The 13511-nt window shown below is 52.2% G+C and overlaps 1 protein-coding gene across 1 annotated transcript in view; it reads right to left on the bottom strand.

Moving 5' to 3' along the window:
* ASIC2 (acid sensing ion channel subunit 2) overlaps window positions 1-13162 on the bottom strand; it is a 296973-nt gene extending 283811 nt beyond the window's left edge. The window contains exon 1 of the mRNA XM_019646949.1: window positions 11487-13162. Within this exon, the coding sequence (XP_019502494.1) occupies window positions 11487-12194 (708 nt within the window). The 5' untranslated portion in view covers window positions 12195-13162. The remainder of the gene's footprint in view (window positions 1-11486) is intronic.
* Window positions 13163-13511: the final 349 nt, after the last annotated feature.

Genomic DNA, 13511 nt, shown 5'->3' with positions numbered 1-13511 from the left:
GTATAGAGCAGGTGAGTTGTGGCGATGTGGTGTACAGCATGGGGATACAGTAGGTAGTGTTGTGACAGCGTGGCGTGGTGTCGGATGGTTGCCGGACGTGATCACTTCTTTAGGTGTGTGGATGTTGAATGGCTATGGTCTACCCCTGGGGCTGGTGTAATGTTGTATGTTAGCTGTCTTTTGGTGAAAATCTTAAATAAATAAATAAGTAAGTAAGTAAATAAATAAATAAATAAATAAATAAATAAATAAATAAATAAAATTAAATAAAAAATAAAAAACTAAAAATAAAATGGGCACAACAGTTGTGGCCCCGAGAGTACTGTCATGAGGGCTGAAGAATACGATAGTGAGGCACAGAGCCTGGTGCAGGGCAGACTGTCCTCCATCCCGTTTCCACTCTCCCCACCCCACCTCCTGGCATCAACCTTTACACCCAAGGGGCCAAAAATGCCTCTGTAGGGACCTTAGCTGACCCCGCCTCCAACATGCATCAGTCATGTCACTTCCAGCAAGTCTGTGTCTGCTCCCCAAGCCTCTGCTTCCTTCTCACCGCTTTGCTGGTGCCACCATGATGTGATGTGATGACATTCCAGACCCTGCACATCTGCCCCGGGACACACGGGTACCCACGTGGCTCTTGCCCGTTCCCTCCTTTCCTCAGCATCGCAGCTCACAGCTCCCCTACCTTAGCTTTTCAGCCACAGGCAAAGGGACGTCATTCTTGCCTTTCCAAAGACACAATGGTAAAAGAAGACTGGAGCCTGAGACACTCACCCTGGAGCCGGAAATTTTAAAACGAAACTACTTGGATGTGGAAAAAAAATGCAGTCCTATTTTTCTGGCTGGTTAAAATATTTGATGCTCATCGAATATTCAACAACAACAACAACAACAAAAGGCTCTTCACTCCATGTACTGTCAAACATGTAATGTAATTATCGCCATGTTAAATGTCCCCAGCTGTTCTGAGATATTGGAATCTTAAATCGAGACTGCCTGTACACACCCTGGAGTTGCAGCTGGGGAGTCACAACGCCTGCAAACACAGAACTGGGGAAGTGCAGGCAAGAACTTTGGGCGAGCGTCTCCAAGCCTGTTTGTTAGAGCTGGGCTTCCCTCCAACATGGGTATAAAGACCCCCAACCCGAGCTATCGGCAGCATCGGGAAAGACGGCTATGTCCCTCAGCAATGCTGTGCAAGCTGGCAGGCCACCAGCAGCTATCCAAATAGTCTTTCGAATCCATGTGCAGGGAGCATAAAGAGATAGTGTAAAATAAATGGTAATAAAGTGAATAAACACGCGTCTCACTCCAGAACCTTGGAGGTGCTTCTATAAATCACACTCTTGCCATAATTTGCTCTGTGAGACTGTGCTGAGAAGCCGAATCAAACCTCATCTGCTTTCCCAAGCAGCAGGTCGAGATTTATGGGTGTGAGTTCACAGTGGATGCCCATGCCATTTCAAAGTGGGAAAATCATTTTCGTTGGGAGGGGTTCCAAGAGAAGATTAAACCCTTCAATCTCAGAGATCAGAGTAGCAACGACTTTCTGATCAGCTATGCCATTGGAAGCAGGAGGGGATGACCAGCATACACATTTCGGAAAAGGAGGAAGTTCATAGGAGGAAGAAACGGATCCTGCTGCGATATCAACACATTATCTGTGGGCTTAAGCACAGATGTCCTCAGGGTTTATTTCAAGCTTCCCAGCAGCTTTCAATGTGACCTTGACTAATTCAATCTCCTCTGATTTTTAATTTTGGTCATGGTACTAAATGGAGGGGGAAAACAAACTCTATAAAGGCTCTGACCTGCCCATAGAGGTGTGATATGAAAACTACATAATGGTTCCGGTTAGAATTGTGACAATATATACAGAAGACCACCATTCAACACGCTATTCTTCCAGGGCCTGAAAGTTTTTTCTTGGAAGAAGTGAGAGGTGTCACCTATTAATAATGATAAGGAGGGTGACAGTCATAGCTCACTTTTATCTAGCACCTATACATCTGTGCTTTAACGTTCCAGAGAGTAGAGATGCTTTCTGTGTTTATATCCAACTTTTATCCACCAGGAGTAGACAAGAGCTGGCTCTCAATAAATAATTTTTGAATGGATAAATATATTGAAGTTTCACATCAACCTTGCAAGGAAGGTATAATCTCTGTTTTACAAATAATAAAACGGTCTCAACGAAGGTAAGCAATTCCCCAAGAGCCACCCAGTGAATACCTGGTGGGCCTGGGACTTGAACTTGAGTCTGACTCCTGAAGCCCCCTTCTTCCTATTTCTTCAGCCACTTCCCTTCTAAGTTTCTGGGGTCCCAATTCTCAAACTTGCATGACTGTAAGCACGTATAAAATATGCCCATGTTGACTTTTTTGAACCTAGCTGCATGTTTGTTAAGGATTCTTTTATTTTCTTGGTTGGGGGACAGACCCTGGTCCAAACCTACCCAGCCTGGTTCACTATGGGGGGTCAGGTAGTAGAGTATTTTAGAGAACAAATGAGGCTTATATTCATTTTCTGGTGCTGCTATAACAAATTACCACACACTTAGTAGCTTCAAACAACACAAACGTATTAGCCTACAGTACTGTAGGTCAGAAGGTTACATACACTCAAGGGGTGGGCAAGCCTGCATTCCTTCTAGAGCAGCGGTTCTCAACCTTTCACAGGGGTCACCTAAGACCATCGGAAAACACATATTTTCGATGGTCTTAGGAACCGAGACACCGCTCCTCTATCCGTCTCCAGGCCCACATGCAGATACGCCCACATACGAGTACCCGGCGACCCCTGTGAAAGGGTCGTTCGACCCCCAAAGGGGTCGCGACCCACAGGTTGAGAACCGCTGTTCTAGAGGCTCTGGGGGGAGAATCTGCTTCCTTGACTTCCTGCTTCTAGGGGCTGCCTGCAGGCCTTGACTTATGGCCCCTTCCTCCATCATCAAAGCCATCAATGTAGTGTCTTCAAATCTCTCTTGTCTCTCGGGCCTCTCTCCGTGGTTACACCTCCTTCTCTGACTCGGATCCTCCTGCTTCTGTCTTACAAGGAAGGGCCTTTGTGATTCTCTTGGGCCCACTCTATCAGGATAATCTCTCCATCTCAAAACCTTTAACTTAATCCCATCCACACAGTCCCTTTTGCCATGGAAGGTAATGCAGTCACAGGTTCTGGGGATGAGGATGTGGCTCTCACTGAGGGGCCATTATTCAGTCTACCAGATGGCCTTTGCATTTTGGTTTCCTTGACACTGGCTAGGCCCATGGCCCCTCTGTGGACCCTGCTTTTGTGTGGCATGAAGACTGCTCCCGGGAAAAGATGCCTCTATTAGGCCCATCCTCCTGGGTTCACGGGGGGAGCCCAACACTCCTTCCCCGACACCCTTCCTTGCTTCACTCTAGGATGCTTACCCCCCATGCACTTTTATAGACCCAATGGATTGGACATGATTGAGAGAGGCCACTGATTTCTTCTCAGGATTCATGGGACTTCAAGACACCCATAGCCTTGCCCCTCCAAGTGTGGTCCATGGACCAGCAGCATCTGCATTACCTGGGAGCCTTCAGAAATGCAAATCTCAAGCCCAGTTCCACACCTACCAAATCAGGAACTCTGCAGTGGGCCCCAGGCAACTAGGCCTGCTAAAGCTTCAGAAGCATGCGCCTCAAAGGTTCCCCATTCCTCCACGTCCAATCGGAGTGTGCTCACACAGACCTGCCTGGGAAGAGGGGCAGGTCTCTGGACAGAGATCAAGAAGGAACTCAACATCTGCCTCACCTCTTTTCAGCAGTCTGTTTTAGCACTGATTCTTTTCTGCATGGCACTCAGAAGCCCATTGCTTTTTCCCTAAGAAAATCTTCGCAGGCAGGTAAAATCCCTGAAGCCCATACTCACCAGGAACAGAGGAACTGGAGGAAGAAAGGGTACATGGGAGCCTTAAGAGGCCTGCATCCAAATGCTGGTTGCTTTCTCTCCCCACGCCACGTGACCCTCTGCAAGCCCCTGCCCTCTCTGAAGTTCGGCAGGCAACAGGGTGCAAACATCACCCTCCATTGTTGTAGGGATAAAGTGAGATGGTAACGTACATTATGCTCTCCTACCTAGTTATAATAATTAAGGCTCCACTGATTACAAATGCAGGTGTGTCTGGCCAAACCTGCATTGAGATTTCTTTGTGGGAATAAGTGTGATATGCAAAGAGCACTAGCTTTGGAACCCTGAGATCAGGGTTTCTGTCTACGATCTCGGGCAAGTTGCCAAACCACTGTGTACCTCAGTTTCCTTATCAGTACCAGGGAGAAAAGAATACTCTCCTCTTGCATCTGGCTGAAATCAACTAACGAATGTAAAGTGCCTGACAAAGAGTTGGAGCTCAATAAATGTGTGTGGAATCAGAGAAAACAATTTACTAAGCAATTTAATAGTATAAACAATGGTGTCAGGGGAGATATTTGACAAGCTCAGGAGAACAAACTTCCCTTGTACATTAGCGGCCTCTATTTGTTTTACCAACAATTCATGTTCCAATTACGAGTGAGTCATCTATTTGTTAGCACAGGCCTGAGCTGGATCTCAATTTGGCAAGAATTCCTTAGCCAGGACTTAAGTTACCAATGTCCTTAAAAGAATGAAAATGGTTAGTTCAGATTATGGCTGACTTAAAACTTTTTCACAACTCTTGAGTAGCTTCCCCTCATAATTCTACTTCCATCCAGTTGTTTGGCTGATGGAATGGGAGGGTGCAAGTCCATCATTGATCCTGTCTTCTTAGGAGTGGTCTTTCCTTCTCTGAGTGGCAGGCCTTGGCATCCAGGTGACTTCGGGGGCCTACCCCACTTGCAGTGAAAGGAACTTCGAGTTAAGTATACTAAGTGAAATAAGTCAGACTGAGAAAGACCAATACCATATGACCTCACTTATGTGTGGACTTTAAAGAACAAAATAAACAAACACTGGCTTTGGAGCTGGGCCCACCTTTGGTTGAATCCAGACTCTGCTGCCTGCAAGCTGTGACTTTGTGCCTTTCTGAGCCTCGATTTCCTCATCTGTAAAATGGGTTCCATAACACCCATTGGATTCTGGTAAAAAGGATATGACCGTGTCCTGTGCAAATCCTAGGCTAGCGCATGTCTGGGCCCACTCCTTGTATGATGGGCAGCTCCTTGTAGACCTAGTCACCCTGATAAAGGACACTGACCTTTGCAGGCCTAGTTACCAGAAACAGTGGGTGTATGGTCATCTCTGTGGCCCAGTGCCTGGCATACAGTAGGAGCTTTAGTGAATCTCCGAGTAGCTGCTCCAAGCAAATCACTTAGGAGAATCAAAGCGACCGATGCACAAAGCAAATGGCCTGCTTATGCCTTCAGCCCTCCTCAATCAGGCAGACGTCTGATGGATGCCTTCATGACTGGCCACAGTGGCCGCCAAATAGCCACTATCAGCATTGGCCCGACATTGGTCAATTTGGATATCTGCAGACCTGAGCAGCGTTTACATTTGGTTCCCTAAACTAATTTCCCGAATGTCAAATAACTGGTGCAGGTCTTTTCGTGTTCCTTTTATAAATGTCTATTTAATCACCATCCTGTCTCGAGCACTTCAATAACTTGTACATTTCCCCCTTAATCACTGCTTCAGCTCTGCAAAGAAAAGAAATGGTTGACTGAAGCGCTCAGGCCATCTGTAGTAGTTAAGCCCCATTTTTCCCCTGACTGCTCACTTGGACGAAGAACTTTTTAACTGAGTCCCGTTGGTTACTTAGCTCATGCCCTCATTTCACAGAGGAAGATCCTGAGGCCAAAGTCACAGAGCTGGACCGGGCAGGACTGAGACCAGGTTGGTCTTCCCAGCACACTCCCCCGCTCCCACCAACGCTGCTTCTTCCTCATCCAACTGCACAGCTGTGTATCCAGCTACATGTACCTTTGCAGTCAGGAGGACTTGGGTTCGAATCCCACCTTCGTCATCTGCTGACTGTGACTTCAGGCACTACAGACTGTCCCTTGAGCCACAGTTCCCCCATTTATAAAATGTGGATGAACACATGACCTCTTAGGGTCATTGCAAGAATTGACGTGGCATGAAACAATGCCCAGACCAGGTCTGGCATATCACAACCGTCCAGGGCCAAGTGCTGTCGTTTTTCACTTGAAACTCTCACCGCAAGTAATAATAATGGAAATAGTTCACATTTATTGAGTCCTACTTGGTGCCAGAAACCATTCTAAGCACTTTACATGTATTAGCTCGTTTATTCCTCTTTCTCTCAGGGCAAAAGTATCTTTCTTGCCTCCCTAAAGACATCCATCCTCACAACTACTAGACTGCCTGGCCTCCCAGCATTTCAACAGAATTTGCTGATTTTCAACAATACGTTGCTGAAATGATTTCTCGTTTTCTGTCACTGGATAGTACTAGCCAGCCTGCTTCTTGTGACAAAGTGTGATGAAAGCAAGTACTGTTTCCTTGGCTTTTAATGTACAACTTGTCCAAGATCTGGGCTCAAGGTTGACCCCTACAAATGGGGGTAGGAAACGGGGGAAGGGTACAGGGAGGAGTGGCCCCTGATGGAGTTAGGAATGGGGGTGGCAGTTGGGGGGCTGGGGCATAGATGAGGGCTCCCTCTGTAGTGGAATAGCCAGTATGAAAGAAGTCAGAGCTTTTGCTACAAAGTTTAAAAACTCAGTGTAAACTCTGGGTGTCCATACTATTATTGCATTATTATCCCTTAACTCCACCCCACCTCAGCACATCCAGCCCTCCGTCCAGCCACCTTGACCTTCTCCCAGGGCCTAGAAAGCTTGTGTTCAATCTCATCATTTCATGCCTCTGTACTTATTTGCACATGTTGTCCCCTCTCCCTGAAGTCCCCCTTCCCTTCTCTCCCTTGGAACTACTATTGATCCTTCAAGACTCAGGTCAGAGGTCACCTCTTCCAAGAAGCCAACAGAGGACCCCAGTCTGACCGGGGTACTCCCCCGAGTCCACGTCACACCTCTGCGCTCTTGGTGTCTGTTCACATATCTCTTTGCTCAACAATGCTGCAAGTTCATGGAGAACACACACCAAGCCTTTTACATCCCCAAGAGCTAGAAGAGAACTTGAGATATAGTTGACACTCAGTAGATACTGTGTGACTGAATGCACGAACCGGCAATGAGCATATCCCCATTCAGGCAAGTGGTCATGATAAGATACGATAATTACATTGATAATAAGTAATAACTGTTACCACCAGATGCAAAGACTGTGTCAATCTCTTTCTCCAAATTATAACAACAGTGTTTGGGTATCCAGCACCTATTGCTGTCCGGGCATGGGCCAGTCACTGCATACATGTTATCTTCATCCCAGCTCTCTGAGGCTTGGAGAGTTAAGTGCCTGCCCAAGGAGCAGAGCCAAAGCCCAGGGCCAGGTCTGCCTGACACTTACCCCTGAACCATGCCTCCTCCCAGAGAGGGTCATTGCTCCTTGTTCTCACTTGTAGTGGACCCTGAGTGGCGTCTCTTGGCCCCTTTTCCCCACCCTGCAGTGTCTCTTCCAAGGCCCCAGTGCCGAGATAGATTGGGCTCATCCTGCCCAGTTATTGGGAAGGCTGCTTTCCTCCATGCCCAGGAAAACTCGGGAAGTCCAGAGTGTGCAGAGCCCGAAGTCCACGGCTGATGCCAGGGAAACCACATGGGCATTCAGAAGGGGGGGCTGCTTTGTCTGAGGGCTGAGTGATTAACCCTTGCATGGCTGTAACACACAAACATGGGCGGCAAAGAAACCCATGCTGAGTGGGCCTGGACAACAAAACCCAACAGAGACCCCTCCACAATACTCTTCCTTCCCCCGCCGAGTTTATTTCCAGACCATGAGTCGAACTGGATAGAGTGAGATTTGGGGACATCAGGCACATTCCCCCAAGGGTGCTCCCTGGAAGCCCAATCCTCACCTGTTGCATTAGTCCTCTGAGGCCTTAGGAAGCACAGGTGTCTGGGGGGAGTACTTGGCATCCTGCTCGCCCCCCCAAAAAATAAATGCTCCAAAATTTTTTGGGTATTTACTCATTAGAAATGCACTCCACTGGTGTTCCTGGAGAAATTAAGCCAAGAGTCTTGGAACAGGTGACACAGGACAACAGGAAGTCTGGGGGGGGGCACCTGGTGAAAGTATTTATTCCCTAGACCTTTCCTGAACACTTAGTATCAGCCTCTGTGCTGGGTACTGGAGATGGCAGGGAAATCAGACAGGACTCCCGCCCAGTTCTAGAGGGGGAGACAGACACAGATCAGGGGGTACGATGACATGCACACCTGGCTGACGCCCTAATGGGGTGGAAGAGGGAGAAAGGTGGAAGGCATCTATTGTTTGGTGATGAGAGGAGGAGGGTGAGGTGATCAGGAAAGGCTCCAAAGCAGAAGAAACCTGCATTTCTAATGAGCACAGTCTTCATTATTATAGCTGGGTGTTGAAGGGGAGGAGGTGTCCCCAGGCTGACAAAGCAGCACGGGTGGAGGCACCTGTATCAGCAGAGGAAGGCAGAGAGGCTTGAGGAGCGGCGTCCAGCCGTAAGATCTGCAGAGCTTGAGGATGTGGTAGGAGAGGGGGCATGGCAAGAGAGAAGGCAGGGCCCATGTGCAGGGCCCGAGCGACTGGACCTTGTCCTGAGGACAGGTGAGCCACGGGAGGGTTTAACGAGGAGCATGGCATGCTCAGAGTGGAGCTTTAGAAAGACTACTCTGGCTATAGGGCAGGAGATGGATGCGGGGGAGAGGGAGTGCTGAACTAGAGGCGCAAGGCCAGTCAGGAGGCCAATGCCATTTAAAAGCAACACTTTTATGGGGGCCCAGCACAGTTTTAAGAGCTCCCCCCCTCTTTCTCTCCATATATATCACTAATACACATACATATACACAACTAATATGGTGTATATACAATACTATTGTATGTACCATTGATACCTCCACTAGGTGGAGTAGGAAACTAAAGAACAGAGAGATTAAGTCACTTGACCAAGGACACACAGTAAGTAGCACTCCCAGCATCTGAACACTGGTACAGCTTGTGCACTCATGCTCTTAACCACTACGGTATAGTGCCATTCCATCAAAGATGACGAAGGCTTGAGACAGGGTAGCGTGGTTAGACAAAAGTCTAACCTGATAGGCCCACTCTGTATTTGGGGATCCCCTGAAATAGATCCTGGCTCCCATAGCTAGAGAGGTACAGCCTTTAATTCTGAGGCCCTTGGGGTGGGGGAAAACTAAAGCATGAAATGTTAAGGGGCTGGAAACTCCCAGGACCAAGCCATAACAGGAAGCCACTAGGGATTGCTTGAGTGCCCAGGAACACATAGTTTCAGGGAATGGAGGTAATACTTTTGCTTGGGTGGGTGTGTGCCTACAAACTCTTTAGACACAGGACGGCAGGGTACAGGCAGGGAAGACTAGGGTGTGCCCAACGGGGAGGACCCTGCTCTCTTTAACTCATGATCCTACCTGTCAGGGAGGCTGAGGTCAGGTGGCTCCTAAAGGTGCTGTGTGCTTGCAGACAAAGTTAGGCCTGGGTAACATGTGGCCAAGACTATGGCCACCTGGGCCCCTGGGGCGGCTCTACTTTCCATGCTCCTCCTAGGAGGGACAGGATTTGTTGGAGGTAGGGGAAGGCAAGAGTCCTACCCAGGGGTCCTGTGAGAGAAGAGAGACCCAAGGTCAGAGGAGAAGGCTACATGGAGTTTCTATGTAATGCATTTAATGGTATGCAAAGCTGGACTTTGAACTTTCTGGCTCTGAGCTTTGGACCGTGCTTTAGAGCCTCACTGTCTTCATCTTTAAAATGGGAATAAAACTCATTGCTAACGCAGGGCTGTGGTGAATGTCAGACATGAACACTGGCTGTTAGCATGCAATTCTTTGTATGCATACTTTGTAAAGCCATTGTCAGGTGTGCAGGATTGTACTTGGTAGGCTGTGTTGTATAACTTGGAGCTGGTACTGATGACACTTGAATATAACATTGAACTTCCGTCTAACTCTAGGGGCTGCTAGTTTATTGGTTGGCAAAAACAATAAATAAAAAGCACCACTAGCCTCATTCCTTCATCTCTGTGGAACTCAGCCTTGTTTTAAAGTCAGGAAGAAGTAAACACTTAGAAGCATATGTTCACAACATTTCCTGCTTGCTAAGGTTAGGCAGCCACCAGGTAGGGATGCTTTAAAGGCAAACCGAAAGGCCCAGAAAACAAGGGGTGTGTTGGGAGTGGATAATTCAGGGTTACTCTCTACAAACAGGCTTAAAGCACAGCAAGGCCTGCAAGACTGAAGCCAAGGTCAACATCCTAGATAAGGACTAGCCCAATCAGCCAGTCGGAGGCCTGGCCTGATGTGCCAACACCTGTTGGAACCATAGCACTCTTTACCATCCCAGCAATAGCTTTGTCAGAGATGAGACTGTCAGGTGGGATGCACCAGGGCTGGTAAAATCGCCATCCGAGCACTACAAATAAATTCACACACCAACCTTTGCTGCACGAGTGGAAAAGCCCAAATCTACCTAAGGAGCATCTGCACACGAATGGCTGGACAGGCTAGCGCCACGCTGGGGCTTGGCACCAGAAGCCTTCCTAGGCAGATCGCACAAGGCACATACCTTCTGTCTGACAGCTGCGTTGTCCAGACCCACAGCGTGGGGGAACCAGCACAGCAAATGGCTTACAAATCCTGAGCACAGCGTCTCCTGGCCCCAGCTGTTCGCATCACTATCTCTCCACCTAGCTGCTTTCCTCACTGCAGGGTGTTGGTTCCTCAGTCTAGACTGACAGATCTGTACTCACACCTGGCAGGAACAAGGGTCCCACCTGCACTAACCACTGCTCAATTCCCTGGGATGCTTAAGACACAAGCACTTTTAAAAAGTAGCAGAAGGGACTGCTGCCTTCGCCACCAAACTAGCTGCAGCTTCAGTGCTAATGAATACTGTGGGAGTTTCCTCCACAGTCTCCCTAGATGGGAAGGGTCTTGGATCTCTGAAGCCATAACTAAACTTGCTTTAGGGTCTCTGCGCGCCTCTCCTGATGGCCCATTTTTGAAGAGCTTTTTTATTGGTCTTCCCAGAGACAACAAGCCCACACTTAAGACATGGTTCTCTCTCCTTCCATCCCTTCACCCCAGACACAGGGCAGTTGCCTGTTCTACGGGCCTGGGGGTGAGACTCGGGAGAAGGAGGGCTAAGTAGTCCCAGAGGGGACCATCACGAGCAGAGTGTAGGGCTTGGGGACTGACACTGGCAGGAGACAGGCCCGGGTAAAAGAGCAAGGCGGCTCCTACAGTTGTGTCCAACTTCCCACAATCTGGAGGAGCAGACTCTGGGTTCCCCCTCGGCATCGTGAAATGAAGTCACAGCACGGGGCCTGGTGTCCAGCCCCCCTCGTGGGGTGGAGGACCTTCTGAGAGTGGGGGAGCTGAGGGAGCGGGTTCGCGCGGAGGACAACTCACAGAGGAGAAGTTGTGCGGGCCGCAGAGCTCGCCGCGATACTTGCAGGAAAGCAGCATGTCCTCGAGCTGGTGGCCCAGACGGTCCATGAAGGCGGCGCTGATGCCCTCGAAGTGGCGCGGCGGCAGGAAGAGGCGGAAGTCCGCCAGCTTGCGGAACCACTGGTGGCGCGGCTCGTCGCCCCTCAGTAGCTCGCTGACCAGCGGGCGCGCGGTGCGGTTGGGCAGCAACAGCCCGAGCCAGTGGCCGGCGTAGTAGAGGTCTCCCTTGGAGAGGCGCGGAAAGCGCAGCGGGTTGTTGTTGCACACCGTGACGGCGGGGAAGGGCAACTGGCGGCTCCACTCGCGGTGCACCCGCGTGTGCGACGGGAAACTGAGCCAGTAGAGCAGGCGGTTCGAGGACCAGGACAGCAGTAAGCCGAGGGACGTGCAGAAGGCCAGCACCCACAGCGCCCGCCGCTGGAAGGAGCCCCCCGCCGCCGTGCGCCCGGCGCACATGTGCCGCAGCCCGTGGAGTTTAGCGCGGCTCAGGGACGGCCGCCCCCTGCGGGCGACCCCTGGCCCCTGCAGCGCCGGCTCTCGCCCGCCGCCCCTGCCACCCCCGGGCTGCCCGGCCGCCGCCACCGCCGCCGGCTCCTCCCGGGCCATGCGGAAGCGTCCCGGGCCGGTGAGCGCGGCCGCGGGCAGCCCGGCTCCGCCGCTCCGGCTCATTCATTCAGCCTGCGGCTGGCAGCAGCGGCGGCGGCCCCGGCCGGGCGGAGCCGCCATGGAAGTCCACAGCAGCAGTGGAAGCAGCAGCAGCAGCAGCCGAGCGCAGCCCGCGCCAGGGAAGCGTGCGCCCGAAAGGAGCTCCGGTGGCGCGGCATGCCCACCCGGCGCCGCCGCTGCCGCCTCCGCGGGCGCCCGCCCGGGACTGAGCGCCGCCTCGGCCCGCCGCCCCTGGCACTGGCCTCTCCCGAGCGCCTCCCAGGATCTCCTGGCCCCTTGTCTTCCTGAAGGATGCCCGACGCCGGCCACTACCTCTGGAGGGGCCCCGCCGAGCGCCGCCTCTCCAGTTCCTGGGCGCAGTCTGCGCCCGCCTTGACTCCCCTCGTCCTGGACCTCGGGGGACCCTATGCTGAGCCCCCCCCCGCCCCTGCTCCGCTTAACCCCAGCTTTTACGCTGGTCTTGGGAGAGCAGCCACTCGGCCACCATGCCTGATTTGGACATCCCTAAGGACCCCACCAGTCCGGCCCGTAGCACAGCGGCGCTGGGACACCAAAGAGAAGTCGCCAGGGGACGAGCGCCCCCAGAGGCGCACCGCCGCCCCTGGCTCGGCGGGTGGGGTGGGTGTGGACTGGGGTGAGTGGTCGCTCTGCTGGGTGCTGCCCTCTTTCCCTTCCCTCCAGGACCCTTCTCACTGCTCCTCCGGCTGCGCTCGGCTGAGACCGGCTCAGGCGCTCACCCAAGTCCCGCGCCCGAGCCCTGCGATGTGCCCGCTCTCGCCTGGGGCTGGGGGGGGGGGGCTCTCAGGCCGTCCTGCCAGAAGCTGCCGGCTGCTGGGACCCTTCGAGAAGGCTGGCCGGCGGGAAGTGTCGCTTCTTCACCCGACTCTCCCGGGTGCTTCGAGTCTCCAGAAAAGCCCGGTCTCGCTGTCCACTGCTTCTCCTCCCTGCCCCGGCGGCGCCAGGAGCTGAGGACTGCGGAGCCCCGGCTTGCACCTCCTGGGGGTGACCCGAACTCGCTGCCCCGCGCGCCCTTCTCTTGGAGACTCCAAGCCCGCGGTGGCGGTGGCGACGGCGGCGCCGGCTGCGCTCCTCTCCCGGTTGCCGGCCCTCCTCGGGCCCCGGGCGAACTTGGGCAGCGGCCGCGCGATGCTGGCGCGGTTGGGCTTCCAGCACCTGCTCCTCAGCTCGCTGGCCCCGCGGCTCCGGGCGGGCGGGGCGGCGGCGGCGAGCGCTGTGCGCTCCTGGAGACGCGGTGCTGACGCGCCCCGGCTCCTCCTCGCTGCATTTTAATTCCTGGCCACTGTGGCCGCTGCTCACCGA

This window comes from Hipposideros armiger, unplaced genomic scaffold (assembly GCF_001890085.2).
Source record: "Hipposideros armiger isolate ML-2016 unplaced genomic scaffold, ASM189008v1 scaffold_108, whole genome shotgun sequence".
NCBI lineage: Eukaryota > Metazoa > Chordata > Mammalia > Chiroptera > Hipposideridae > Hipposideros > Hipposideros armiger.
Note: the sequence above shows the minus strand (reverse complement) of the source record. Positions and strands in the feature narration are given on the sequence as shown.